This window comes from Dermacentor silvarum, chromosome 3 (genome assembly GCF_013339745.2).
Source record: "Dermacentor silvarum isolate Dsil-2018 chromosome 3, BIME_Dsil_1.4, whole genome shotgun sequence".
NCBI classification, from domain to species: Eukaryota; Metazoa; Arthropoda; class Arachnida; order Ixodida; family Ixodidae; genus Dermacentor; species Dermacentor silvarum.
The window spans coordinates 13920961-13948695 of record NC_051156.1 but is presented as its reverse complement, the minus strand read 5'-3'; the positions used below and the strand labels follow the sequence as shown (position 1 = coordinate 13948695).

General features: G+C 48.4%; 1 protein-coding gene across 2 annotated transcripts in view; it reads left to right on the top strand.

Moving 5' to 3' along the window:
• LOC119445336 (polyamine-transporting ATPase 13A3) overlaps positions 1 to 27735 on the top strand; it is a 145243-nt gene that overhangs the window by 56308 nt on the left and 61200 nt on the right. Inside the window, exons 12-15 of one of the 2 annotated variants that reach the window (XM_037709648.2) lie at positions 4073 to 4261; positions 9264 to 9325; positions 22892 to 23039; positions 25479 to 25616. In XM_037709648.2, coding sequence (XP_037565576.1) covers positions 4073 to 4261; positions 9264 to 9325; positions 22892 to 23039; positions 25479 to 25616 — 537 coding nt within the window. Of the gene's footprint in view, positions 1 to 4072; positions 4266 to 9263; positions 9326 to 22891; positions 23040 to 25478; positions 25617 to 27735 lie in introns of both variants that reach the window. The other variant, XM_049663215.1, reaches the window with a different exon arrangement.

Sequence of the window (27735 nt, the reverse complement as noted above, 5' to 3'; positions counted from 1 at the left end):
TCTTTCCTTCATGGAATAAAGCGTCGTCTCGACTGTGGTATTTCAATACTACTAATACTACTAATAATACTAATACTAACAATAATCCGATCTCGGATTATTTTTATTATTACTATTATTATGTGAGGACAAAAAAAGCAATATGTGCGCTTTATAAGAATTGCTGGCATGCTCACAAATGAGCGATCAACTGAAATGCTTATGGCGTCTTGCAATATTTCCTTGGCCCGCGCTTATCGACAATATTTTTTTAACACGAAAGAGTTTTATGCCCGCGTCCACGATGAATTTCCGTTACGGATATAGAGCTCCTGCTTTGCCCAGGAGGTGCTGCGAAAATGTTGTTAAACAGCGCCCTCTGCTCTGGGCTGGGTAGCACCAAGCTCGGGCGTCTGCCTCGGACAGCACGTTTACAATATGGACCCGTCACTTTCGCTGTGCCACGGCCTGCAGCGAATATCGGGCGCCGAAGATTTTTTCAGGGGTGTCACGCTGCGTAAAGGCAACAAATTATGCAAAGCCAAGTACGTGTACGCCGTTCAAGAAACAAGCGGCGAAGATTCAGCGCGGTGTCAATCGCAAGTGAAGCGAGTCGCGTACGAAGTTGAAGTTCACGTAATGTTTGCACGCTGCTAGATTCAGGCACACAAACACGAGGAAATACGTCCAATAAATGAATTCACAGCAGCGATAAGCAGACATCATGTGTACGGAATTGCTCGAGCGCACAACGGTACGCGCCGCGCCGGCAGCGGGCTTTCAGCATGCCGCGAAACGGCGGGCCTCCTGCAATCATTGTTGACTGCATGCCGCTGAACAAGTAGTCAAGTCTGCGCTGTAGGCGCGACATGACATGAATCTGATGTTAGGATTCAGGCCATATTGCCGTTTAGCAACTGGTAAAAGACTAATGCAATGCACATGAGCTCGCAATAACATAGTTGCTAATAGCGCTGCAGCGCGAGCTCGTGCGCTGCTCACTTGATGTAGCTTTTAATGACTGCGCTCGAACGTCGCTGTGCTGTAATCAATACTACCTTGCTGCGCTGCCTCAACGTGCTGGCTTGAGGTCAAGGATGAGCACATTTAACTCTCAAATCTGTGCTGCTCGTAGTGGGGTAGTGAAGTTATCCGGCGCGGCCGACTCTCCGCTGCGTGAGTCCTTGAAGGAAAACGGTAGAACCTGATGTTGGGATTCAGGCCTTCTTGCTCATAGCAGACCACGACGCAGCAGTAACGACAGCGACGCTTTTTCGAGGCTGATCTAGGTCCCTCTGTCGGATCAGCGTCACCAATTTCTTCTGCTTCCAGCATTACGTCCCATTACATACGGAGCGTCCGTTTTCGTAAAACTAGGCTACGGCCAGCTCGCAGCGTCATCTGTGACAAGCGACGAGCCTTTTCGCACTCACAACAGGGCAGAAAAAATGCCAATCGACGTAAAACTCAGGCAAGAAACGTGCTTCGCCCCAGCCAGGGCTCACTACTACCCAACCTGGTACTACCCAGCTAACGTTTCTTGTCGCCACCAGGCGCCGCTACTATGCCTCAAACTCCAGCGCAAGAGGCCTATTATTGATGGGACGTTCGGCGCCAACGAGTAAAATGTTTCTGATGATGATGATGATGATGATTTATTGGCATCCCCTTTGAAACGGGGTGGCGACAAATAGTCACCTAGCCTGCTTGATTTAATCAGGTATACTACACATGTTCTTTATCTAGCATTTTTGTATACCTTTTTCAAAAATTTAGCTTGTACCGCTGCCTATGATTTTAAGAGATCAGGTTGTATCCATCTTTTCCCTGCTTTTTTTCCACCAGTACTCTAATCGTCTCTTGCTGATCTCTACGGCTGATCTGTTTATGTTTCCTTCCACTTTAAACCCAAGCGCTTCTGGGAGTTGCACGTTACCTACGGTTCTCGCTGGGTGGATCCCGTCGCATTCCATTAGGATGTGCTGAGTGGTCTCTGGATCTTTACTGCAGCATACACATGTCTCATCTAGTTCCGAATATTTGTTCCGATATGTTTTCGTCCTTAGGCAACCGGCTCGAGCCTCAAATAGCAAGGCACTGCCCTTTGTGTTATCGTACAGATTTTCCCTTCTAATTTCTTTCTTCTCATTCTTGTAAATCTCCATTGTCCTTTTCGTTTCCATTTTTTGCATCCAATTCACGGTCTCTATTTCTCTCACTTTCTTTCTGATGACCCCTGGTTGTCTATTTACAGTTTCGATTATCCTGTACTTGGTTGCCAACTTCCTTGACCTCTTCCTCCATTCTGTGTCCACGCTTTTCATGTAGAGATACTTGTGCACTTTAGCCGCCCATTTATTTTCATCCATGTTCCTGAGCCTTTCTTCAAAACTAATTTTGCTTTGTGCTTCTCTGACTTCAAAAGAGGCCCAACCCATGTCTCCATGCCAGGCAGGGATGGCGCCGCCTTCTTGACAGGGATGGCGCCGCCATCTGGGAACGGTGAAACGAAGTACTGCATTGTGGCACTCACGAGCACAGACAGGGAGCGCAGCGGAGGTTCCAATGCGGTATAGATACACTGTACTAGAATTCTAGTACACTGTAGTATAGACCTACACCATGTTTGCAAACAGCGGTAGTCACCGTCGATATATTTTAGGCCCTATAGCGACGTCGCGTAGGCTCCGCCCACCTTCGCCGCCCCGGTTTGCTCGCGTAAATGGCGCCCCCTTTTTTATTCTTTTTCTTTCTTTATTTAAAGGAGTTGAGGTAGGGGGTGCATAAACGACGATTTCATTATGAAGCACGTGGTAGTGGGGGCGCCGGATTAATTTTGAGTACGTGAAGTTCTTTAACGTGCACCCATTGCACGTTCTTGCCCCCATCGGAATACGGCCGAACTAGACGGCAGGCCTAGCTCGCTGACCGCCGCAGTGACGGCCGACAGCGCTTGCGATCTGGCCTGCAGCTCATCATAGTGCGCTTAATTTTGGCAACACGATTAGCGTGGGCTTAAATGAATTGCTTTGTTCGGTGTCGTTGGTGCGAATAGCAAACAAAGTGTAGTACTGGCAAGCCAGCCGAGCCGCCTCGCTGAGACGGCCGGCGCTTGGTTTCCGTCTGCGAGACGAAATGCCGTCGGATCGCTGCTTTAGGAAACACACGTGAATTCGGCATTTTTTTCTTCTAATAAGTACTCTTTCACATGAAAAACTAACTGTAACTGATTTTTATATTGCCGTGAGTGGCGATAGAAGCGATCGCCTCGGCTGGGTGTTGGGACCGGCGAGGTACCAGCAATACGGCGACGCCGGCTATGTAGGCCCACGCAATCTGAGCAGTTGACCGCGGCCGTAAAATGATTCGAACTTTGTACCAACTCTGAACATTTTATTTAGTGAGGAAATTTTGCCAGTTTTTACCAGAATCAGCGGTCGTGAGAGGCGGCTAGTAAGAATGCAACAGAACCTGTAGAGAGAAACTGTTAGCATTCTACCGGCTCCGCCCTTATTCTCATATTCTAATGATTCCGACATTTCATATACGTATTTGCCTCCAGTGATGCCGCCTCCTCCCCCCTCCCTTCCCACCCCTTACCATATTCATTTTCTTGCCGCGGAAACTGCATTCTCAATAAATAGATATATATAAATAAACAAATATAAATAAATAAATAAAACGCAGGCAACCGACGCTAAACAAGGCAAATTTACGCTATTGGACATATTCACGCATATATCGGTTTGAAAAATGACACGGCAGCCAGTGATCAAGCATTTCCAAGGCTGTGCGGTGCTACACTCGAGAATTTAGCAACAGGTCATGAGCCTCTCAGGCGGAAGCCTTTCAGATGATCACTATGCGACCTCGCCCTGAACGTTTGGTTACTTTATGTGCAAAATATCAAGGACTCACGGCAGATATCTCTTAGTTTATCGGGTCACGATTTTCACGATCTCGGGATCCTCGCATCGACAATGGTACACCCGCTCAGAAAAAGGCCCCCTTGGTACGCCGCTGCTGACAATCGCCGACTGGTCTTAATTTTGTGATATAATTCAAACTCGTACTATGGCACTTCTCTATGCAGGTGAGCTTGCGAGAGACTGTGCTTCGTGCCCTGGACATCGTCACCATCGCTGTGCCACCTGCGCTACCGGCGGCCATGACGGTGGCATCGGTGTATGCCCAGAAGCGGCTACGGCGCGCCTCAATCTACTGTGTCAGCCCACACAGGATCAACATTGCCGGAAATGTCGACGTCGTCTGCTTCGACAAGGCAAGTAGGCCTGTCGCAAAACAAAGGATAACGGCCAAAATTTTGAAAGCTTCTTTTGCTTGGGCCGCTTCCTAGCATTATCCTAACAATATCGTCTACTTCCTCACAACGAAGGAAGCACAGATCACCCGTCATGACGAAAGGAAGACTTTCGCTAGGTAAGGAAATACGCATCTGGGGGTTGAATAGTATTCCACATAGGTCTCACGAGAATGTGCTTATTCAGCAAAATAAAGTCAGTTCGCAAACTATTTTTATGTGAAATAGTTAAATAAACGTGCACACTTTCCCGATTTACGTTCAACATAACGCATTTAAGGCACCTTGTGGAGGACAACTTGGCGGAACCCATCAAATGGGGTGCCGGCCTCTTCGGATAAACCATGCAAGTCATCGTCCTGCACTGTCTTGGGCCTCTCATTCTGGATTGATGGTCGCATTTGCTTTAGTATTCCGTCACGATGTTTCGACAGCAAAGTATTAGACACTTGGAAGCTGTTCCTCAGGTCAGCTCTTTATTTTTCATTGCCGTAGGCTTAACGAGAGAGCAAAAAGACTCGGCGGCGCGTGCGGCGCGTGCGGCAAGCAACGCGCATTGCAATATCTCGGAGGCGATAGACATAAAAGTTTACTTCTACTTTTGAACTTCGTATTCTTCGTCTATTTCGAACTTTGTGCGCCGAAAACCAGAACGTTTACCGAAACTCGCAGCCACCGTTTTCACTTCGCCTGGCTACCGCAAGTAGTTGCGCGTGCACACAGTGTCACGTGGGCAAGCATTGTCGAGAAGCCCTCGTTCACTGAAGGGAGCGAGGAAAGGAAGCATCGTGTGGCCAGGGATCATCAAGGAATCTTTCAGAATTCATGCAAGGTGACCTAACCGCAACGTTTGCTTCCTTACTAAGGTGAAAGTTTCAAAATATGAGCCTAGATTTTTGCAGTGCGCTTCGGTCTTCTAGCGCGCGTCGTTCTCGTTAAAACTTGCCACTCTACTAAGTACGTCACCGAACCATACACGTGCCGTGCGCAGCGTCTCGTAAATCCATCAGTGTGCACAGGCTCGGTGACAGCCAGCAGAAGCGAGCATGAAGAAGGAAACCAGCCCTGATGCCTTGCGCGGTTTTATCAGAGCAATACATGTTTTTCTTGCTCCATGAAATTGGCACGAGAACGTCAGCCGTTCTCGACCGTATTCGGAATGAGTTTTAAAGTGCTATGCAGTATGGGTCTCGAAGTACACAATAATGAATTTCACCGCAATCCTTCAACAGCCGCATTCCTTGAATTTACCCTACGCTAATGCCTAAAGTAGCGCCTGTCCACAAATCTGGAAGGAACAAATTGAAAAAAAAAAACTACAGACCTAATTTGATCGCGTACACATTCAGCAAGTTGCTAGAACGCATAGTGTTAAAAAGTTTGTTAAATTATCTTGAAAATTGTAATATCTCATTCCAAACCAACATGGCTTTAGATGAAAGCAGTCAATTATTAACAAGCTAGTCGAGACAGTGCGTAATTTTTCTTAAGGGTTAAACAACAGAGGTCAATTTGAAGTTGCTTGAATGCACTTATTTAATTTTTTTTCAAGGTTTTCATTCCGTTTGCGTTGTAAGTTTCCAGGTGCATAGATTTTAGACGTACGCTAATTAATGTACACCACCATATCACAATATAATGCTCTTCTTACACTTCTCATAATTGTTTGCTGTTATGTTTGCTGTACCTAACCTGTAGCGAATCTGTAACATGTATTATTTATTGAATTGTACTACCATGCTGTGTTTGCACATATTGAGGCGTTTTGTTTAAAGAGGTCCCCCTTGCTGTTTCTTAACTTTGGGACCTCCGAATGCAATGAACCTGAATAATCATATGATGTACATAAAAAATCTATAAACTTGAAACTTGTCTTTACATTTCCAAAGCGTTCGATCACGTCCCTTACTGAAGACTGATAGAAAAACTTCTGGATTTTGCATTGATTGGCATTGATAGGATTGTTGTAAAACGGAATAAATCATACCCGTCTAACAAAAAGTAGTGTGTCGACTTCACTAGTGCAATAGCGCTTATTCTAAATGTAACGTTAGGTGTCACCCAGGAATGCGTGTTCGGCGCTCTGCTATTTTGGTTATATAATAATGATATTTCAAACTCGCTTTCGCAAGCAAAACAAAATTTGCATTTTCGTAGACTATTGTCTGACTTACGCAAAAAAATCGCATGTTACAAAGGTCAGATCACACTAAACTCGGAAATACGTACAATAAATAACCTGTACGGTAATTGGAAAATGAGAATTGACTATAGTAAAACTTTTACAAAGACGAAGTTAGGAAATGAACATTATGTTCCCTTTGAATTAAGAAATAAATGGACATCAGCTAACACATGCGTGGCATACTTGGGTGTCACTTCATTAAATAATCTTACCTGGAAAACTCGCATTGACAACTTAAGCAGCAATGCAGAAAAGAAATTATGGTTCCTGTTTAGGAAATTAGAACTTGCATCCACTAAAGCTATAGTCACGGCATATTTAACCCTTGTGCTGAAAATATTAGACTACGCATGCGTCGTATCGCATGGGCACAGCAAATCTCAGATTGATAAATCAGAAATGATACAAAGGAGCATAGCTAAGTTTATTTTGTAAAGGTAAAATTTTTGTACATCATGGGTGATATGTTGTTCGAACAAATCTTGCCTCTACTTGTATATGGGAGGAATCTAGCAAGGTTGAAATTTCTTCGTTTGCTGAGTAATGGTTCTTTGAATTTAAATGCAAGCATCTACTTAAAACGACGGTTACCTAGTACGCTACGAGGTATGCACAACAAACAATTTATACCCATAGTACCAAGAATAAATGCTTTTGAATATTCGTTCTTTCCAAGGACAGTAGACGAGTGGAATTCATTGCCATACGCTGGAGTACTATGAGCTCCTTGGGTCGTTTGAACTATTATTTCTACGTGATTTTTGTTTTCTTAAATTGTGTTGATTCTGCTGTACTGCTTTTCGCGTGTGTACTGGCTCTCAGATTGATATTCTTTCTGCATTTCATTAAGTTCTTCTTGTTGCTATATACACTTAGAAACCTATGCCATGTGCCTTATGGTCATTTGTGCACTGTTTTAGGACTTTACAAGAAAATAGGCTAGTGTGTTATCAGTGCCGGCGTTAGGAAATTACTATGGTCTCTGAATATACATATACATTTTTTTGTCAAATGAAGTTGTGTTTCTTCTATGTATAAACAGTTGTGCGCAGGTACACTTGAATATATTATTTTCTTTTCTCTCTACTGAACCCACCCGGTAAAGGTCCAAGATGGCTAGCAGTATAAATGAATAACTGAATAAATAACTGGATGAATGAATGAATGAATGAATGAATGAATGAATGAATGAATGAATGAATGAATGAATGAGCAAAGAAAAATAGCCATGGGGAAATTTTTGGCGGCCACAAGAACCTCCGTCTGCTTGCTTCATTTTTTAAATAATTTCAGATTTTCACTCTGCTTTATTTGGTACGCCATGCCACATGGATCTCGTTTACTATCACACTCATTGCTCTTGATCACTGAGTAGATAGTACAAAGCATGGAAGAAATAGAAATGGGAGTTTATCGATGCTAGCCGAAACTAAGCTCTGCTGGCTACCTGACGCTACATGGGTATGAATAAGGGGGCAAGATTAGTAGGAAGAGCGAAAAAAGAAATGTTGCATGCACACGTGACCAGCAGACACAGATGCCCACGGACTCCAACAAACGCAACAGTGATCGGGGGCTTTTCCAATCGCAGAAACTTTTTAAATCGAAGCTTTCTTCTCTTCTCCGGAGTTTCCGGGCGCCACTGCTGTGTTCTCGCTCGCTCGCGCCACTGGCCGGGTTTCTTGCAACACGACCAAATGGCGCTCACCTCCGCGCATCCCTAAAGCACCTGGGCTTTACGCATCCCGGCCGGTGCCTCCACGGTAGCGTTTCACAGTCTGTGCGTATTGCACGTGCTGTGGTTGTTTTTCTTTGCGCCAAAAATACAGGTGCGGGGCTGTGGAGGTCGCGTGCTGGGCCGTGTAAACCTTACAATCGTCCATAGCCTGAAGCTGGCGCTTGTAGATGGCGTCTCAACGGCCACGTATGCAGAAGGAGCACGTAAGAACACGCGCCAGCCAAATGGGCCCAAAGGGTGCACCAAAGAAGTTTAAAAAATTAAATATTGTTTTAAAACTTCCTTGCCGTGAACTCAGCATCGAGGACACCCAATCCCGAAAGTAGTGTCGCGCGGAACAGGAGCGTCTTTGTTAGGCAGCGAAACGTGATGCAGACCGCGAAATTATGTATACAATGTATACACGCAATTATAGTAATTAATTGAATTACGTACAGCCCCATAATTCACTTAAACTTTAACACGTGTACCTCGATGCGATGTATCACGTAAGGCAATGATAATGTTCAACCGTCTCGGAGATTATGTTTCTTAGCTAACACACAGGAGCAAGCACTAATTTGCCTGCATTTTCACATTGTCTGCTTGAGGTTTCTTTCTGACCAGTCCCCTCTGTAATGCCTGCATGGGCCTGAGGGTAAAATAAACAAATGAATAGTAAATAATAAATCAATAAATCAATAAATGACGCACGACAACGCCTCAAGCAAACACGTCTTCTTGTTTGTTTTGTGGACTACGCAGATAAACAGCAGTGGTGCACGCAAGGTAACGTTTAACATCAAGTCACCACTCTCGTATTGGACTAAATGCTGAAGAAATTACACATTCGCCACTAACATCACCACTAATTATCGTGAATCAAAGCAAACAGCATACAAAGATTCGCTTACATCGATTCCCACAGTGTGTGGGATCCGGAGATTTTTTTACGAATAAAGTCAACAACCTAGGGCCAAGTGTTTAGGGGTCAGAGCTAAGGCATCCACAGGTGGTTTGGTATGCTTAAATGACGTGTGGTTTCAAATATTCTTTTCAAGACAGGAACCCTTACAGATGAAGGACTGGACCTTTGGGGCATCGTAGCGGCCAAGCAAAAAACGTAAGTTTCGTTTGAGTTGCTTAATGGTAGGCTCTAGTCTTTTCTAGCAAAGAAGGCGGGTTGTCCTTTTTGATAAGACACGGAGAAGAACAAAAAATACAAATAATGTGCTTAGCGTGCATGGACATATCGTGGCGTATCATGTACGAGTTTATTGCAAACCTAGTATTCACCAAGTCATTCCACCTGATATATGCCGGAATGTTCGAACCAGCCGTCCGAAAAAGTAGTTTCCTAATAAGTTTGCATATACTTGTCCTCTTAAGAGTGTATTCGGCAACACAAAAGCTCCCCTTTTGGACTTGTGCTCATGCAGCGTTGTCCTATTCCACTGCAAGACTCGCAGCGATGGATCAATAACGATGGTTGCTGGTTTCACTTCACCTTTTTGTCAGTATAAACGCAAGAAGAATGAGTTGTAATGAAGAGAAGCGCTTATCTTTCAGTGGCTTTTTATTTCGCACGTATATACACAATTTATATGAACATGTATTGCACAAATTCATCCAGACTAGAGCACTGCACGGGCCTATTTTTGCGGCCCGGGCCTGGCCCGGGCCCGTTTTTACATTGGGCGGCCCGCCCGAGCCCGATTAAAACATTTATGGCGAGACCCGGGCCCGGCCCGGGCCCGGAAATAATCTACGTTACTCGCCCGGCCCGGCCCGCCACCCCTTTACCTTAAGCCCGAGCCCGGCCCGAGCCCGACTCGAAACTGGCCCGAACCCGGCCCGAGACCGAAAAATACATGTTTTTCAGAGTTGAGAAGCCCGAGAATAACTCGCAGAAAGCCCGAGCCCGGCCCGGGCCCGCGTCAAAAAACGCGAGCCCGGCCCGGGCCCGGGTCAAAAAGCACACGCCGGGCCCGAGCCCGGCCCGAGCCCGGCCCGAGCCCGTGAAAAAACTGCCTTACCCGGCCCGGCCCGGGCTTTCGGGTAATCCCGAGCCCGTGCAGTGCTCTAATCCAGACCACATCTACTCTGTTCGTTCCAATCCTGATTGTTGCCTTGGAGTATGGTCTAAATGCAGTACTACCACCTCATCCAAACCTCCATTCGATCCGATTTACAACCATGGCAGGCGCATTGCAATGCGGTGAAGTAGGCAAGAGATCGTGTACTTAACTATAGCATCGCTTAGCAGAGGCCTAGGTGGACAAAATTATTCGAAGGCCACATCATACGGTGTTTCTCATAACTTATGAGGCTTTAAGACGTCTAACACAATTAATCTATTGTTTTACCCATGGATATAACGACCAACCTGACTTCATAGATCAAATGCCCGTAAGACCATCAGCGACAAGCAGTTTATTGCGATCAGTTTGGTCTGCTGTATTTTCTCGATTGCCCGCACGCCCCCCACTAGTGCGATTAACTTGAACATGATAAATAATTTTTCTGGTCAATTCCTATGAATAAATGTATACAAATTATATAAACTCAGCTCCGTAGCCTTGATACAACATACCTTGGAAAAGTATTATTTTTTAATTTTTATTATTAGTTTTCCAGCAAATATAGACGAGTTGCGTTCTATCATGGTTTCATTTACCTTCCTGCTTTTAAGTGTTATGAAGAGCGATAAATATCAAAGAATTATGCCTCGGTTCATCACCAAAGCAGTGTACTTATGAACATAATCAACGTTACAGTGGTTTGCAGATTGCTTTACTGAATGCAATATTTACACCTGCACATATGCTCATGTAAAACTGGCTATTGCTTCATGCTGAACGTGCGTTAACGTATTTCATTCGCAGGGTCGGAGCAATTAGACTTTGTGCAAAACTGTGGCACTTTACAATTTCTGCAAAACAGCAAAATAGACAGAAGAGAGAATAATTACTATCGCCAGAATTGCTCATTGCCCCGTATTTTCCCTCATTCTCCTAAGTAATTTGTAGAGCTTGTAGGTACCCTCGCGATGCGAGGAGTCAGATGTTCTGCTGAAATTTCCACTGAATTGCGCTTGATGGGGATGCCAAAGGCAGAACTGCATCGCGGCAGTAGGTTCCACGCTCTTTCAACTGTGAGCGGCTAAAGACTTCCATGGCAAACATAGGTAGAAAACAGTAAGGCGTACCTCGCGCAAGCGCCCATCACTGCTGCGGAGGTCACTCAAATTGGCGGACGATCAAGCTTCGCCTTTAAGAGTAGAACGCAATAGCGTTATGGTGACCCGTTCGCAGCGCATCGTTCGCATACGGCAAGTAGGCTTCACTGACTGCAACACCGAATGTGTGAAAGCCAGCTTAGAAAGACCGAGCTTACACCGATCACCTTAAAGTCGGCTTCACTGTTAAACGGAAATTCATTGCAGGAAAGGTATTTCTCCAGGGGCAATATAAGTGGTCTTATATTAAAATGTGAAGGCCCTAGCACCGTTTTGTATTATTTTAATAATTGTTTGTGATTGCTCCGACGGGCGCGCAGGTCTGGTAGAAATGTTTGAGTTTCTTCGTAGCAGAATTGGGTTTTCTCGTACATTCAAATTACAATCCTACGCTGATTGGTAAACAATCCGACGGCGAATCCGACGCCGAATGGTAATGTCATACTTTACTATTTTTCTGACGGATTTCACTGTGAGAAATTCAATTTTTGGTCACCAAAACCTTGCACCACGTGGAGGGCCTGCGCGGTCGATGTGGTTGGATGATTTTTTTCTGCCACCCGCGATCACACGCCTGTTGCTGACGCCGGATTTTCTGCGACGTGGGGCCCTAAACGCTATCGCGTTAAAATCTGATACAGATCCAAGAACGCCGGCGTTGATATTAACCCCAAAGACAGCGCCGCCATCCTACAAATATAAAGAAAAGGTGACCTGCATGTTAGGTCCAACATCTCAACACCGTTGAGCTACTCGTCTCCTTCCTTTCTTTTTTTTTTTTTTTTTTTTTTTGAGGACGATGCGGGGATCGGCCTAAAACAGGTGTTCTCAGTGACACACAGGATGGTCGAACTATATATATATATTGTCACGAAGATAGCAATCGAGACCTTGGCAAAACGGTGTTCTTTGCAACATAGGCTGACACTCGGAGAGCGCGCGCTTCAGAACGCACTTCGTCGTTCTCGTTGCAGCGGTCGGCGGCCGCAGGTGTCAGCCTATCTCGCGTCATTTCTCCCTTTCCAAAAGCGACCGTCCCGGTCGGCTGGGTAAAATAAAGTTCATAAGGGGCAAGACAGCTCTAATGGCAAATGTGGTCACAGAAAACGAAGGATAACCACACAACACTGCGTAGGACGGCAAAGGGTTTGAAAGGTGCACTTCACTCGCGGGTGTAGTACGGCTTCATCCGTACTACGTGTACAACTTCGGGGCGGGGACGTCGTCGGCTCAAGCGAGGATCAACACTTTGGGGCAGGATCTCGTAATTCACATCGCTAAGCCGGCGCACAACCTCGTATGGTCCGAAGTATCGTCGCAACAATTTCTCCGAGAGCCCACGGTGACGGACAGGTGTCCACACCCACACGTGGTCACCGGGGTTGTACTGGACATTCCGTCGGCTCTGGTTGTAACGACGGGCGTCGGTACTCTGCTGGCTACGGATGCGGTTCCGAGCAAGCTGGCGAGCTTCTTCTGCTTTCTGGATAAAGTCATCAGCGCCCTCGCTTGCCGTGGTGCCGTCGTCTACTGGAAGCATGGCGTCTAAAGGTGTCGTGACGCGACGTCCATAGACAAGTTCAAATGGGGTGAGCTGGGTGGTCTCCTGCACAGCTGTATTATAGGCAAATGTCACGTATGGCAAAATTTCGTCCCATGTCTTGTGCTCTACATCAACATACATCGAGAGCATATCGGCCAGTGTTCTGTTAAGGCGCTCTGTCAATCCGTTAGTTTGGGGGTGATAAGCCGTGGTTTTCCGATGGTTGCTGTGCGTCAACGTGACCACCTGTTGTATTAAATCAGCTGTAAATGCTGCACCGCGATCAGTAATGAGGACAGCGGGTGCACCATGGCGCAGTACAATGTTGAGGACGAAAAACTTGGCGACTTCAGCAGCAGTTGCCCGGGGTACAGCTTTGGTCTCGGCGTAACGGGTTAGGTAGTCGGTGGCGACAATTATCCATTTGTTTTCCGAAGATGACGTAGGGAATGGACCTAGGAGATCCATGCCCACTTGTTGGAACGGCGCTGGAGGTGGGTCCAGAGGTTGGAGGAGACCGGCGGGCTTGACGGGTGGTACTTTACGCCTCTGGCAGTCACGACAGGTTTTCACATAGTGCTGAACAGACGAAAATAGCCGTGGCCAGTAGTAGCGCTGGCGTATGCGTGCTAGTGTTCTGGTGAAGCCTAAGTGTCCAGCACAGGGGTCGTCGTGACATGCCTGCAAGACTTCTTGGCGCAATGCCGTAGGGACGACGAGAAGGAACGTTTCCTGACTGTTTTCAAAGTTTTTCTTATAAAGGACATTGTTCCGCAGGCAGTACGATGTCAGTCCTCGTGATAGCGGTCGTGGGATAACAACGTCAGCTCCTTGAAGATACTGGATAAGAGCAAGCAGGTCTGTGTCCGCACGTTGTAGGTCAGCCATCCGCACCGTGTCAAAGACACCAAGAAACGGCAAATCTTGCTCCAAATCTGATGATGTCAGCGGAATCGGAGCACGTGACAGGCAGTCAGCGTCGCTGTGCTTTCGTCCAGATCGGTAGACGACAGTTATGTCATACTCCTGTAGGCGGAGACTCCAACGAGCGAGGCGGCCTGATGGATCCCTGAGATTGGCAAGCCAACAAAGTGAATGGTGGTCGCTGACCGCTCGAAATGGCCGGCCATACATGTAGGATCGAAATTTACTGATGGCCCAAACGACTGCCAAACACTCCTTTTCAGTGGTCGAGTAGTTAGCCTCTGCCTTTGTGAGACTACGGCTCGCGTAAGCGATTACACGTTCCGTACCGTCTTGCCACTGAACAAGAACGGCTCCGAGACCAATGTTGCTGGCGTCCGTGTGGATTTCAGTTTCAGCGTCATCGTCAAAATGCGCGAGCACCGGAGCCTTTTGCAGTCGTTCGCGTAATTCTGTGAAAGCCTGTTCTTGTTCTTCCGTCCACAGAAAAGGCACATCGTGGCGTGTTAATCTCGTCAAAGGCTCAGCTATTTTGGAGAAACTTTCAACGAAACGACGGTAGTAGGCGCAGAGTCCTAAAAACCTCTGAACAGCCTTCTTATCTGTGGGACGAGGGAACTCAGCAACGGCAGCCAACTTCTCAGGGTCTGGCCGAACGCCCTGGGGGCTAACCACGTGTCCCAGAAACTTGAGTTCCTCAAACCCAAAGTGGCATTTTTCAGGCTTGATGGTGAGGTTTACCTTGCGGATAGCATCAAGAATGCTCTTCAGCCGAGCCAGGTGTTCATCGAACATGCTTGAAAACACAACGACGTCGTCCAGGTAGACGAGGCATGTCTGCCACTTCAGTTCAGCGAGTACAGTGTCCATCATTCGCTGGAATGTGGCGGGAGCGGAACACAGGCCGAATGGGAGGACCTTAAATTCGTATAGCCCGTCAGGTGTCACGAATGCAGTTTTCTCGCGATCGCGCTCGTCGACTTCGATCTGCCAGTACCCTGACTTAAGATCTAACGAGGTAAAGAACTGGGCATGACGTAGACGGTCCAAGGCGTCGTCAATCCTTGGCAGAGGGTAAACATCGCGCTTGGTGACTTTGTTAAGCCGTCTGTAGTCGACACAGAAGCGTAGTGTATTGTCCTTCTTTTTTACCAGAACAACGGGGGACGCCCACGGGCTTGTCGAAGGCTGAATCACGTCATCGTCCAGCATTTCTTTAACCTGGCGTTTAATCGCCTCTCTTTCCATTGGCGACACGCGATATGGATGCTGACGAACTGGGCGCGCCGATTCCTCTGTGAAAATACGGTGTTTCGAACCGGAGGTGCGCTGAACTTTAGATTCTGTAGAGAAGCAGCTAGAGAATTCGCTCACGAGGCCTAATATGCGTTGCTTCTGTTGTTCCGACAAACCGGCATTAATGTGAATGCGGCTGAAAAGCGTGGTAGCATCTGTCACGTCTGGGGAAGTCACCTCTAAAGTGCCGACGTCGGAGAAGTCCGCAATTTGGTTGAGGAAGGCGACAGCCGTGCCTTGAGGGACGTGCTGAAACTCGTTGCTGAAGTTCGTCAGAAGAACTAGTGACCGCTTGCTCTGCAACTGAACAAGGCCTCGAGCTATGCAGATATACCGTTCGAGCAGCAGCGGAATATTTGCCTCAGCAATGCCCTCACTGTCGTCGAAAGCGTCGCAGGTTAAAAGGGTTAATACGCTGCTCCTCGGCGGTAACGTGACGTTGTCGTCGACGATGCGCAAGGCGTTGTCATGACTGTCGTACTTGTTGCTGGCTATGGCATGCGCTGTCGAAAACGTTACCCGCGACTCTTGCAAATTAATGATGGCTCCATTAGCCTGCAGGAAGTCCATCCCAAGGATCAACTCTCGCGAACAACTCGGCAGGATAACGAAATCTCCGACGTACGTAAAGCCGCGAATATTCACTCGTGCTGTACACCTGCCCACGGGCTTTAAGAGGTGTCCTCCGGCATGACGGACCTGCGACCCAGTCCACTGCGTGTAAACTTTTTTCAGTTTAGCGGCAAGTTCTCGGCTCATAACAGAGGTGTCCGCGCCAGTGTCGACTAAAGCTGTGACTTCTTCGTCGTCTATGCTGACTGGTATATCCGATGTTACGACGTGCCTTGGATCCCCTGAGTGCGTTTGAATGTCGGTCTGTTGTCGTCGCTGTCGTCGCTTGCGCCGTAATGGAGGATATTCGGTACATTCGGCGTCAGCGGCCTCATCTCCGGAGGTCACTGAACTCAGTTTTCCCAGTTTGCAGGGCTGGGCGAACGGCGCCTAGGGGCGTCTCGACGGAAGGCAGGACTTGGCGACCGGTATCGTGATGGAGCCGGTGACGACGAGCGAGGCTCGTGCCTTGGCTGTTCGAAGAAATTGGGACGACTCGCCAGGAAGCGTCAATATATATATATATATATATATATATATATATTGTGAGACGTCGACCGATGCGATGCCATATTTCCGAGCAGCCGCCCGAGGCAGAGACGATAGCACCGCACGAGACAAAAGATGATGATGAGTCGTCTGTACAAATGACGACGACGATATGCACAAACAGCGCTCGCACAAGATGATGAGTCGTATGTACAGATGACGACGACGATATGCCCAAAATGCGCTCACACTAACTTCCCCCCCCCCCTTCAGGAAAGCGGTCATCAAGACCGTAAGCTAGAAAGGGTAGGTATGGCCAACGTAGAGAGAGAGAGAGAGAGAGCAAAGTCACAAGGGAAAAGCAGTGAGGTTAACCAGGCTGAGCCCGGTAAGCTACCCTGCACTGGGGAAGGGGGAGAATGGAATGAAAGAGGAGAAGGAAGAGAGAAGTTCACAGTTAACACGTTGCACATTGACCGTCAAGCGTTCATCGCTAAGTTTCGTCGCAGGCAGTCATACAGGCTTGTGTACTTCAAAAAACGCAGCAGCGCCTTTGTAGCCCTGTACATAGAAGATGCACGAGGCCACGGGCCCAAGATCTTCTCCTCCGTAAAAGGCCTGTCGTCTAAGTGCCCCAAAGCAGTCCGAAGGGCAATCCTTTCTTCTTCGTATCTAGGGCAGTCACATAAGAGATGTCTGGTGGTTTCCTCAACACCACATGTGCTGCAGTTGGCACTGTCCGCCATTCCAATTAGGGACCGGCATGGCGAATGTAGGGTTTCAGGTGAGATACGTGAGCGATTTCCGTAGTGCGGCGGCGGCGGTCAGTAGCTGAGCTGACAGGAGTGACGCGGTAGTTAATGGTCGAAGTTCTTTGCAAAACGGTGTAGGGGCCGAGATATCTGTGAAGAAATTTTTCACAGAGGCCCTGTGCGCGAACAGGTGTCCACAATAGAACTTCGTCGCCTGGGCGGGACGAAGCAACGCGACGCGTCGCATCGCATCATATCGAATTTTCCTTTTGTCCTGAATGGTAGCGGTGTTGGCGCGGGCAATTGCACGGCAGCGGGTGATGCGAGCAGCAAATTCTTCAGGTAGAGACGCGGATGGACGAGCAGGTGCTGAAAGGAATGTAGTGTCCAAGATGAAAGACGGCGCACGACCATACACAAGGAAGAAGGGTTGTACGTTGGACGGCAGTATTATACGCAAACGTCACGAAAGGTAGAATGGTGTCCCAGTTAGTGTGATCGGGTAGAACATACGTTAACATCATGTTGGACAAAGTTCGATGAAAATGCTCTGTACGACCATTTGTTTGCGGATGGTACGCTGATGTGGTCTTATGGGTGGTGTTAGAGGCCTGGAGGACTTCACGAAGGACATGCGATAGGAACGTCTTGCCATGGTCACTCGGGAGGACACGAGGCACGCCGTGGCGCAAAACGATACCGTGCGCGAAAAACTCGGCGACTTCTGAGGAAGTACCAGAGCGAAGAGCAGCTGTCTCAGCGCACCGCGTAAGATGATCCACTGCAGTAACGATCCAGCGGTGACCTGCGGGCGTGAGTGGGAGAGATCCGTGCAAGTCTATGCCCACAATTTCGAAGGGGGTGGACGGGCACGGTAGAGGCTGCAGAGGACCACTGGAAGGGATATCGAGTGTTTTATATGTTGGCATGACGCGCAGGAGCCAACGTATTTGGCGATAGAATTGGTAAGGCCCGGCCAGAAACAACGCGTTTTGATGCGGTCGTAGGCCTTAAGCAAGGCCAAGTGGCCAGCCGTCGCGTCATCGTAAAATGCTTCTAATACTTGGAGCCGAAGTGAGCAAGGTATGACTGGTACCCATCCGTTACCGGAAGGATGGTACATTAATCGAAATAACGCTCCAGCTTGAAGCTTAAAACGCGAAAGTTGTCGTCTTAAGCGACTGTTGGGTGGTCGTGCCAAGCCAGTAAGTCGGTCAATCAGCGTTCGGCAGTATGGGTCAGTACGTTGGAGTGAGACAAGGTCAGTAGACGGAAGAAAGTCAACTGAGGCAACCGACTGTCCCGGGCGAATGGGCGTGTGCTGAGACGTGTGGCTAGATGGTGACCTGCAGACCGACGGTGAAGCATGGGTGTTTGGAGACAGCGGGCACCGCGACACAGCTTCGGCATCTTGCTGTTGTTTGCCGGACCTATACGTGACAGTGAATTCATATTCCTGCAAGCGCAGTAGCCACGGCCGAGGTGAGCAGACAAGTTTTTCAGGGACGACGACCAACAGAGAGCATGATGGTCCGTCACAACTGTGAAATGGCGGCCGTAGAGATAGGGTCGAAATTTTTTAATTCACCACCCGATGGCAAGGCATTCCTGTTCTGTAATTGTGTAGTTGCGCTCAGCAGGAGAAAGAGCATGACTTGCATAATCTACGACTTGCTCTTCTGACTTCTGATTCCGCTGCAGCAGGACAGCGCCAATTCCATGCCCACTGGCATCAGTGTGTAGAATAGTAGGGGCGGTTGCATGGAAATGACGGAGCACCGGCCCTTACGTGAGAAATCGTTTGAGGGTCTGGAAGGCGGCTTGAGAGTCGTCCGACCACACAAAGGATACGCTCGAAGTCAGAAGTTTGTGTAGAGGAGCGGCGATGGTGGCGAAGTCACGGACAAAGCGGCGGAAGTAGGACGCTAGTCCTAGAAGGCTGCGGAGTTTTTTTAAGTGAGGTTGGTGGCGGAAATTTCAGCACTGCAGCGATTTTATCAGGATCAGGCTGGATGCCATGCTTACTGACGATGTGGCCAATACTTTAATACTTTGGCTTTCAAAGCGATACTTTTTAGTATTGAGTTCGAGACCAGCCTTTGCTAGACACGCGAGAACTTGGTCGAGACGTTGTAGGTGCTGGGAGAAACTCGACGAAAAGATGACAATGTAGTCCAAGTAACAAAGGCAGGTGTTCCACTTTAAGCCACGGAGTACTGTATCTATCATACGTTCAAACGTAGCTGGTGCATTGCGCAGCCCAAAGGCATCACGTTAAACTCAAAAAGGCCATCAGGTGTAGCAAATGCAGTCTTTTCTTTATCCGGCTCATGCATTGGAATCTGCCAATATCCGGAGCGCAAGTCGAGGCTCGAGAAATACTCGGCACCTTGTAAGCTATCCAAAGCATCGCCGATACGAGGCATTGGATAAATATCCTTACTGGTAATTTCGTTTAGCGCCCTATAATCGATGCAAAAGCGCACAGAACCAAACTTTTTTTAACAAACACAACAGGAGGAGATCAAGGGTTTGCTGAAGGCCTTATAATGTTGCGTGTCAGCATGTCGTTCACTTGTTCACCTATAAATTTTCGCTCCGAAGGTGACACACGGTACGGGCGACGGCGAATGATGCGAGAGCCGTCTGTTTCAATTCGATGAGTAGTTACAGTGGTCTGACCCAGGCCTCGCGGAGAAACGTGAAATCAAGCTTCATGCTTCATTAAAATGGTGCGGAGTGCATCGATCTGGGCCGGATTGATATCTGCACTCAAGGTGGCCTTAATAGCTCTAGTGTGGCCTTCTGCGAGCGTACAATGCGCGGAAGACGTGGCAGGCGAAATACTGGTGACACATACCGGCGCAGCGTCGGCGAGCTTGGCGACAGTAGACCCTTTCTGCAGTAGTAGTGGCTCAGGAGTCGTATTAAAGGCTGTGAGGTTGGCATAGCCACTCGAGAACTGGACCAAGCAAGAAGCGATGGCGAGTCCTCGAGAAATGCAACCCTGAGAAGGTACAACCAATTCGTCTCCGTCGACAATGTCTGTTGATTCAACGGTAAGAATAGGTTCTTCGTCTGGTGGGATAATAAAATCCGCTGCTGCAATGAGGTTGGGACACCGGGAATTGAAAACGGGATAAGTCTCGGTGTCGCTGATGTGAATCCTTGGGTCGCCGCACGAAATTAGTGCAGAAGCAGCGGACAGGATGCCCCATCCTAATATCATCTGATGAGCGCACGTCGAAAGCACCGCAAGTTGCACATGATGACGAATACCGTCTATCAGAACGCGAGCTGTGCACTCTCCGGTAGGAAAGATGGGAACGTCATTGGCACCACATAAGACCGGACCAACATACGGCGTTCGCACGTTTTGCAGACGGAAGCACAGTTCACGATGTATAACAGAAATAGCGGCTCCAGTATCTACCAGGGTGTTGACAGAAACACCTTCCACACAAACCGAGAGCAAATTGGTGGGGCGAGCAGGAGGAATTGGGATAGTCCGATACGATGCAGTTTCTCCTCCAAGAACTGCAGCCTCTAGTTTTCCGAACGTGTGTCCACAACATGGGAAGCAGCATGCAAGGGCGATGAAGAACGGCGGTAAGGTGAACGAGAGCGACGCCGGGGTGAGCGGGATGCTCGAGCCATGTCCTGGGAAGGTGAAAGAGAGCGACCAGAAGAGGTTCTGTACGGTCCGGGAACATAGCAATCTAACCCTGGTGTCCTGTCTCGCTCAAAGGTGGCGTAGCCTCGCCTTTCACCTGGGTGACGCCCAGGAACGTAGGAGTCAAACCTAGGTGCGCTGTCTCGCTCAAAGGTTGCATAACCCCGCCTTTCATCCTGCTGACGCCAGCGGCAGTAGCGAGAAATGTAGCCGCGAATACCGCAGTAGAAACAAACAGGACGCGACGACCGCCACGGAGAGTAGTACGGCTGAGCAGGACTATTTGCTGCCAGTGAAGCTAGGGGGTCGCGGTAAGCTTCGGTAGGCGTAGACTGAATGGTCCAGGGAGGCCGGGAGGCAATTTCGGCATAACTTGGCGGACGAAATGGTCCAGTAGACTTGTCCATTTGGGTGTTTGTCATCGACGCCAGTTCGTCCTTGATGTTACGCAGTCCAGAAGGAGCGGGGTGAATGGTTGCAAGCGTCGTAGGTCCAGAAAGATGGCCGTGAAGTTTCTCACTGATGAGAGTGCGTATCTGGGCTCGCAACTCAGCATCACCGTTGAGACGAGGGTGGCAAGAGGCGCGTGGCAGGCGAATAGACTGGAGCGTGTCTAGACGTTGGCATGCCGTGATTACATCGCCAATGCAGTTTGGGCTCTGCACGACGAGAGCATTAAAGGCGACTGTGTTGATGCCCTTCAGTATGTGCCGAACGCGGTCAGCTTCCGCCATGTCACTCTGTGCTCGACGGCTGAGGGCGAGGACGTCCTCAATGTAGGATGTATGGGACTCATCCTGTTTTTGTATGTGCGTTGCCAGCCTCTGTTTCGCGACTTCGGAGCGTCCAGAGGACAAGCGAATATCTGGCGAAATTGCTGGGTGAAGGATGGCCAGTCGGAAAAGTTACTTTCCTGGTTAAAAAACCATGTCTTCGCCACTTCGGTTAGGTAAAAAGCGACATACCGCAATTTGTGCGTGTTGTCCCAATGGTTGACGTCGCTGGCTCTGTTGTAGTGATCGAGCCACTCGACGACGTCGTCGCCGCGGAGGCCGGCAAAGACGGGAGGATCTCGGTGTTGGGCGTTCGCCGTCCAGATAGGCCCAGCTGGCTGAGCACAGGTGGTAGCAGCACTGGTGGATGGGTTGGTTTCTGCCATGACTGTGTTAGGCGAGAGCAAACGACGACCGGACCGGAGCTCCAGGGGAATCGGGAAAGTAAGAGGACGAGGGAATCGAAGGACACTCCACCACTTGTGAGACGTTGACCGATGCAATGCCTTTATTTCCGAGCAGCCGCCCGAAGCAGAGACGAAGCACCGCACGAGACAAAAGATGATGAGGAGTCGTATGTACAAGTGACGACAACGATATGCACAAATAGCGCTCACACAAGATGATGAGTCGTATGTACAGATGACGACGATGTTATGCCCAAAATGCACTCACAATATATATATATTGAAGTGTTGAGTTACCACACGTTCATAGCGAGGAGGTAAGGAAAGAAATCCTGGGAACAGCTTGGCAAATGTTTGAGTTGGATTCATTAAATTGAGCTGTGCGGCAGCTCCACCCACCTATCAGCGCAGTCTTATGCATTTTAATGCCACTCGAGAAAATTGTCATAGGGCAAGCTTATGGCAATTTTAAAAAGCCGCCTTTTATTGGGAAATGTTCAAACCCCTTGCTTTTCAGCCGACAGCAACTGAAGAATTCTTTCCAAAGACCAACCTGCGTGACAGTGCGGTCATTGCGCTTTCGATGCAACATAACACCGGAACTTCAGGGACACTCATATGCTAGATAGAGTGCTCCATCTTATTTGTCTTGATGTTCTTGTGCTCTTCAGTTTCGGCATAAATTAAATTTACATGAATATTTTTAGCAGTTCTTCCACTTTGGAGAGGGCAAGTGCACAGAGAGCGCTTCGCGCTTAGGTCCTCATGCTTTTTTTCACGCTTTACTAGTGCTGCCTACTTATTCTTGCTGTCAAACCATACTGTCCAGTGCGTGTAAGTGGCTGATCTTTGTCTGCCAAAGTGCATTATAACGACTTTCCGAAACGTTCACCGCGCTTTGTATGTTTATATGCCTATTTGATGCCTTCAGATTTAAGTTGTCAAATTGGTAACCCACTCAATGCACTTAATATCTACGCAGGTTTCTGGCACCCATTGGAGAGCCATGCGAGATGCCCGTGCGCAGCCCCATGGTAATTGCCATGGCCACCTGCCATACGCTGACCTCCGTGGACGGAGAGTTAGTTGGAGATCCGCTGGACCTCACCATGTTTCGCTCAACTCGCTGGGTGAGCAGATGCTGCATGATTTCATTGCGACTGGAAAATCGATCCTGTCCTCAGCTATATTTTGCCAGCTGCTGAGAAATTTAACTGCAGCTCAGAAAGTTCCACATCGAGTAAAATCTAACGAAGCGCACTTAATAAAGGTGTAATAATCGGTATTGTGTGAGGGCGTATGCCCATTATCCTTGTTTTCATGTGATAGCAATTATATGGACACTATAGGCGAATTTCGGCCGTCGCCGCCGCCGTTGCCGTGAGGTTTCGTATAAAGTTCCAGGGTGATAACACCGTCGCCGCGCGGCCTACGCTGTATGTGCGAGTGAAATCGTGCGAGGGGTGCCGACGATCGCTACTGAATCTCGCCTGCGCGAAAGGGAGCAAAGTGGGCAGGAAGAGCGCCGTCTTACCTCACGCGCGAGGCACCCAACGTTGCGAGGCATAGGGGGAAGGGAGGGAGGGGGGCGTCATTCTACTATGGCTGCAGCTGCGTAGGTGGCATGCTGCGCGCGGTCCCGCGGCCCTATCTTGAGAGCGATCTGTGTTGGGGGCAAAGTCTAGGTGCGTCGGTGTCTCGTAGATTGTGCTTGCTGTGTGTTCTCGGCGCTCAGTTTCCGTCGAAGCGACAGACAACGCGAAGGTCACTTCGCTCGCTGTTGATAACGCGTTTCCTCGCGCCAGCGTTTTGAAAGCGAGTGTCCGCAGTCATCGAGTGTGATGTGTTCATGGTTGCTGTGCGCGATAACGCCATTCTTAGTTATTTAGTTAGCAAGTGAAATTTTACAAGTCGATCAGACCGATAAAAGTACTATCCTTACTTCGGGTGTCTCTTTGCTAGTTTTTCTATCGCAATCGATGCTTCGCCTCTCGGGCGAAACTACGACTTTTTTATTATTGACGCCGGTTGGACTCAGGCCTACTCGTTCATGCACCTACCGTGTAGCCGTCCTACGTAGAACTTCCTTTGTGACATATTAAATGGTAATGATCTTATCGAAAAACAAAGAAATCGTGGGCCCTTCCCTTACTGGAAAATGGGGGTAAGCGAAGCAAGGTCCTGGGTGCACCTTATGTTTGACGGTTATGTTTCTTGAGTAACTTGACCGTGACCAAGGGAAGGTCAGGTGATCTGCTTGGCATTGGCAGAGTGCCGCAGCTTCAACAGTTCGCACCGTAGGATCGGCGCGTCGAGGACTCGCCCTTTCACGAGCGATCTCCCGTCGGCACTCGGCGAAAACTGCCGGGTGGTCGGGGTGTGCAGCCGTCCCATCGGTGCCCTTTCAATCCCCGGAAGAAGCGAAACGGCTCTGACTGGCCGCGCACGTGGCGTGTGCGCGCGCCTGCGTAGCTTGCACCTTGGCTAATGACTCACACTCCGGCGCAGGCAAGCCGCCGCTAGAGCCGGAGATTTAGCGTTACATCGCCGGCTCAGGCTAGCGTATACAGGCTTCGCTTGAAAATAAAAGAACGCCTTAAGGCATTTGTAAACTACTGCCACTGCACATTCCACAACCAGGCTTGCTTGCTTGCTGGTTTGCTTGCTTCCTATACCATGGCGCATACCCACTACGGGGGATTGGCCAATAAACCGGCGGTTAAACGGGTGAGGCAGGGGGAGAGAACTTGCTGGAAAAAGTATGTCAGGAAACAGTTGAATTTGCGTGTTTCTTACCACAGCGTTGTTTACTTCTTCTGCCTCATCTATGAACGCCTGCCCATAAATCAGCAAGTTCACGGTGGGTAGACAGCCCCCACATTTGCACATTGTGCCTGCTCGCCATTTTCTTGGGATTACATGACACCTTATATATAATGTCTTTCTATTCATATTGACACGTATACATGTTTATCTTTCACCGGTGGCCGCTTTCCACCGGCTAACAAGTGTTAAACGTTATCGCTCGGCGCAGGATGCGCCTGCATCGGAAGCTTCTCGAACGTTATCGATGCTTCTATCCTTCGTCTGTGGTCACCGACGCTCATGTAATCTGATTGTATGAGCGACGCGAATTGTCTAGAACTTTCTGGAAGACACGCGGGCATCAGGGATTAATCTGGAACCTTCGATGACTCAGGTATAGAAGCCGACGCGTTTCGCCGCTGATCAGATTTTCGACGACCGCCGACTGTGTTCACCGCTTTCGTTTGTGCTTTGAGTGTAGCCTTGCTTTATTGGGCGGACCTGCCGAGTCGACACTATCACTGATCAACGACAAAAAGAAGGCAAGGCCCTTCGTTCCCTCCTTCCCTTATAAGGCTACAACATTGTATTTCACTCCATTAGATCATTCTCCCGAACTTTAAAGGTTAGACTAGTTTTTCATGCTGTCTAGGTCATATTCTGGAATTTTGGACCAATGAATCATGTTTGCGCGTGATCAAATTCCATGTCGTGTTCTATTTTTGTGCCGTGCTTATGCTAAATTGCTCTGTTTCTTTTGGTAGGTAATGGAAGAACCCGCAACAGACGGGATTCAGTATGACGTCCTCACCCCGACCATCATTAAGCCTCGTCTGGACACGGAGAAGACAAACATGCAGGAGGGACTCTTCCAGCTTCCCCAGGCGGATCCTTCCTACGAGGTTCGCTACAGTACTTGTTCTGAAAACATTGCTAGTGTACCCTGTGCCCCAAGAGCGCTAATTTGTGGAAACGTTTGATCCTATCGAGTAGTGTCCAAGAATACCATACAATATACATGATATAGGAAAGCTTTTGCACAACGTATTGAATTTTTATTGAGATTTTTTTAAAATTCTAGTTCAGGGACAGCATACTGACTGCATCCTGTCTGTTTGAGGATCAAAGAAACCCCTTGTGCCATTCAGTTTAGATTTAAAGCTCGTAAAACGAGCCGCTCCATTTCCTAACGTACATGAAGTATGAAGCGCTGTTATATTGCCAAGTTTTGCCTTTTTAGCGCAATCAGGTGTTTTGTGACTATTTCTTTATTGCCTTCTTTCTCTACGCACAGGACATGTCTCTGTCGAGATGGTCGAATTGGGTTCAATCACTGCGTGTCTCAGAGCTGTCATTAGAGGGACAAATTTGTGTCCCCTCTTGCTTGTGCTTCGTCGTCATAACGTTTTTTTCTGTATACAGTTTGTTGTCTCATAGCTGTCATTTAGAGTGACAAACTTGTGTCCCGTCTTGCTTATGCTTCTCGTCATAACGTTTTTTTCTGTATACAGTTTGCTCATCGTACCCAGGATGTATAAGCACTTCTGAAGGCATGCTGGCACTCATAAGCTGATTGCAGAGTAGTTGATGAATTGTTAGTCTAGATATCTAATGGTGATGGGTTAAATTTCGGGCCCTATCAGCAATGCAGAATTATCTTCAGCGTGCTTTCAACGGCTTCCTCGGCATCGCTTCTTGGCTGCTTGGCTAAAATTAAACTGTGGAGGTCAAAGCTGGGGAGCAGTCTGAGATGGGGCTGCTTTAAAACCGCTTTAAATGGCTGTAGGACCCTGCCGTATGGCACGCGTACTTTCTATCCTTCTCTATCTTCCTTCTCTCCTTCACACCGTTCTTTTTTCAATTTTTCCTTCATGAAATGTACGGCCGATGTCTACGGGCAGCTACCATGTGTTCGGAATTTTCCAATGATCCTGTATTTCGCTATCATGGCGTGGTAGACCACGGCTCGCCATCACCGGACCCTCGCTGCCAATCCGAGCCGGCGCAGGAGTGCACAACTCATCTCCCTCTGACGGGTGGCACCCAGTAGAGCATCTGTCGAGCCGCTTCCTCAGTAGCCATTACTGGTGCGCCATGCGATGCTGCCCTCCAGTTCCGCTCTTTTACTTAAAACATTATTTTCTTCACTCTAGGCACTTTGTGGTAACCAACAGAACGGTTAACCGGGCTAGTTGGTAGTGAGGCATTACGACTACGACAGCGCAAAACAAGACGACGACAAGGAAGTAAACGGGACGGGCGCTAACTCAGAACGCGAAGTAAAAGACAAACAAAAAACAAAGGCAGTTATTGCAACATCTGCCTTTGTTTTTTGTTTGTCTTTTACTTTGCCTTTCGTGTTTTCAAATACGAATTTGCTTTAGCAAATCCAGTGCCGCCCTATTCTTGGCCTATCCCCCTTAGTGGAGGCGAGCCGTGACAGAGGTTCATCATCATCATCATCAACTGGGCCCATATACACAAAGCGCAGCTGCACCTGGTGATGCGCATGCCCTCATAAAGAGCGAAGAGCGATGAAAGAGAAAAAAAAAGAGAAACTCACTTGCTGCGACAGCAGGATTATCTACTGTTAAGCTTTTTTTTTTCTTGGATTCACGAAAGCGCATTGCTTAGGGGGGCGGTGGGGGGGGGGGGGGGGGGGGGGACAGTAAGACAGACACAGGACACGCGCTAACGCCTGTTTCGTTGTGCCGTTAAAGGTGCGTGCTTTTATTAATATTGCTACGATACGTGGGGACGCTTGGAAGTGAAGGAAGATGACGTGAGTTCGGACTGTGATATCATCGGTCCCTTTTTTTTTAGCTACCTACTGCCGCCCGATTCTTCGCCTATCCCCCTCAGTGGTAGCGAGCCATGATAAAGGCTCATCATCATCATCATCATCATCGGTCCCTAGGCCTCTCGCATTCATCATTTTCATTAATATACGCATCTCACCGTAAAAGTATCGGTGGAGGTGGTGGGTAACGAAGAGGAGTCCAGGCCGAACGATCACGGAAG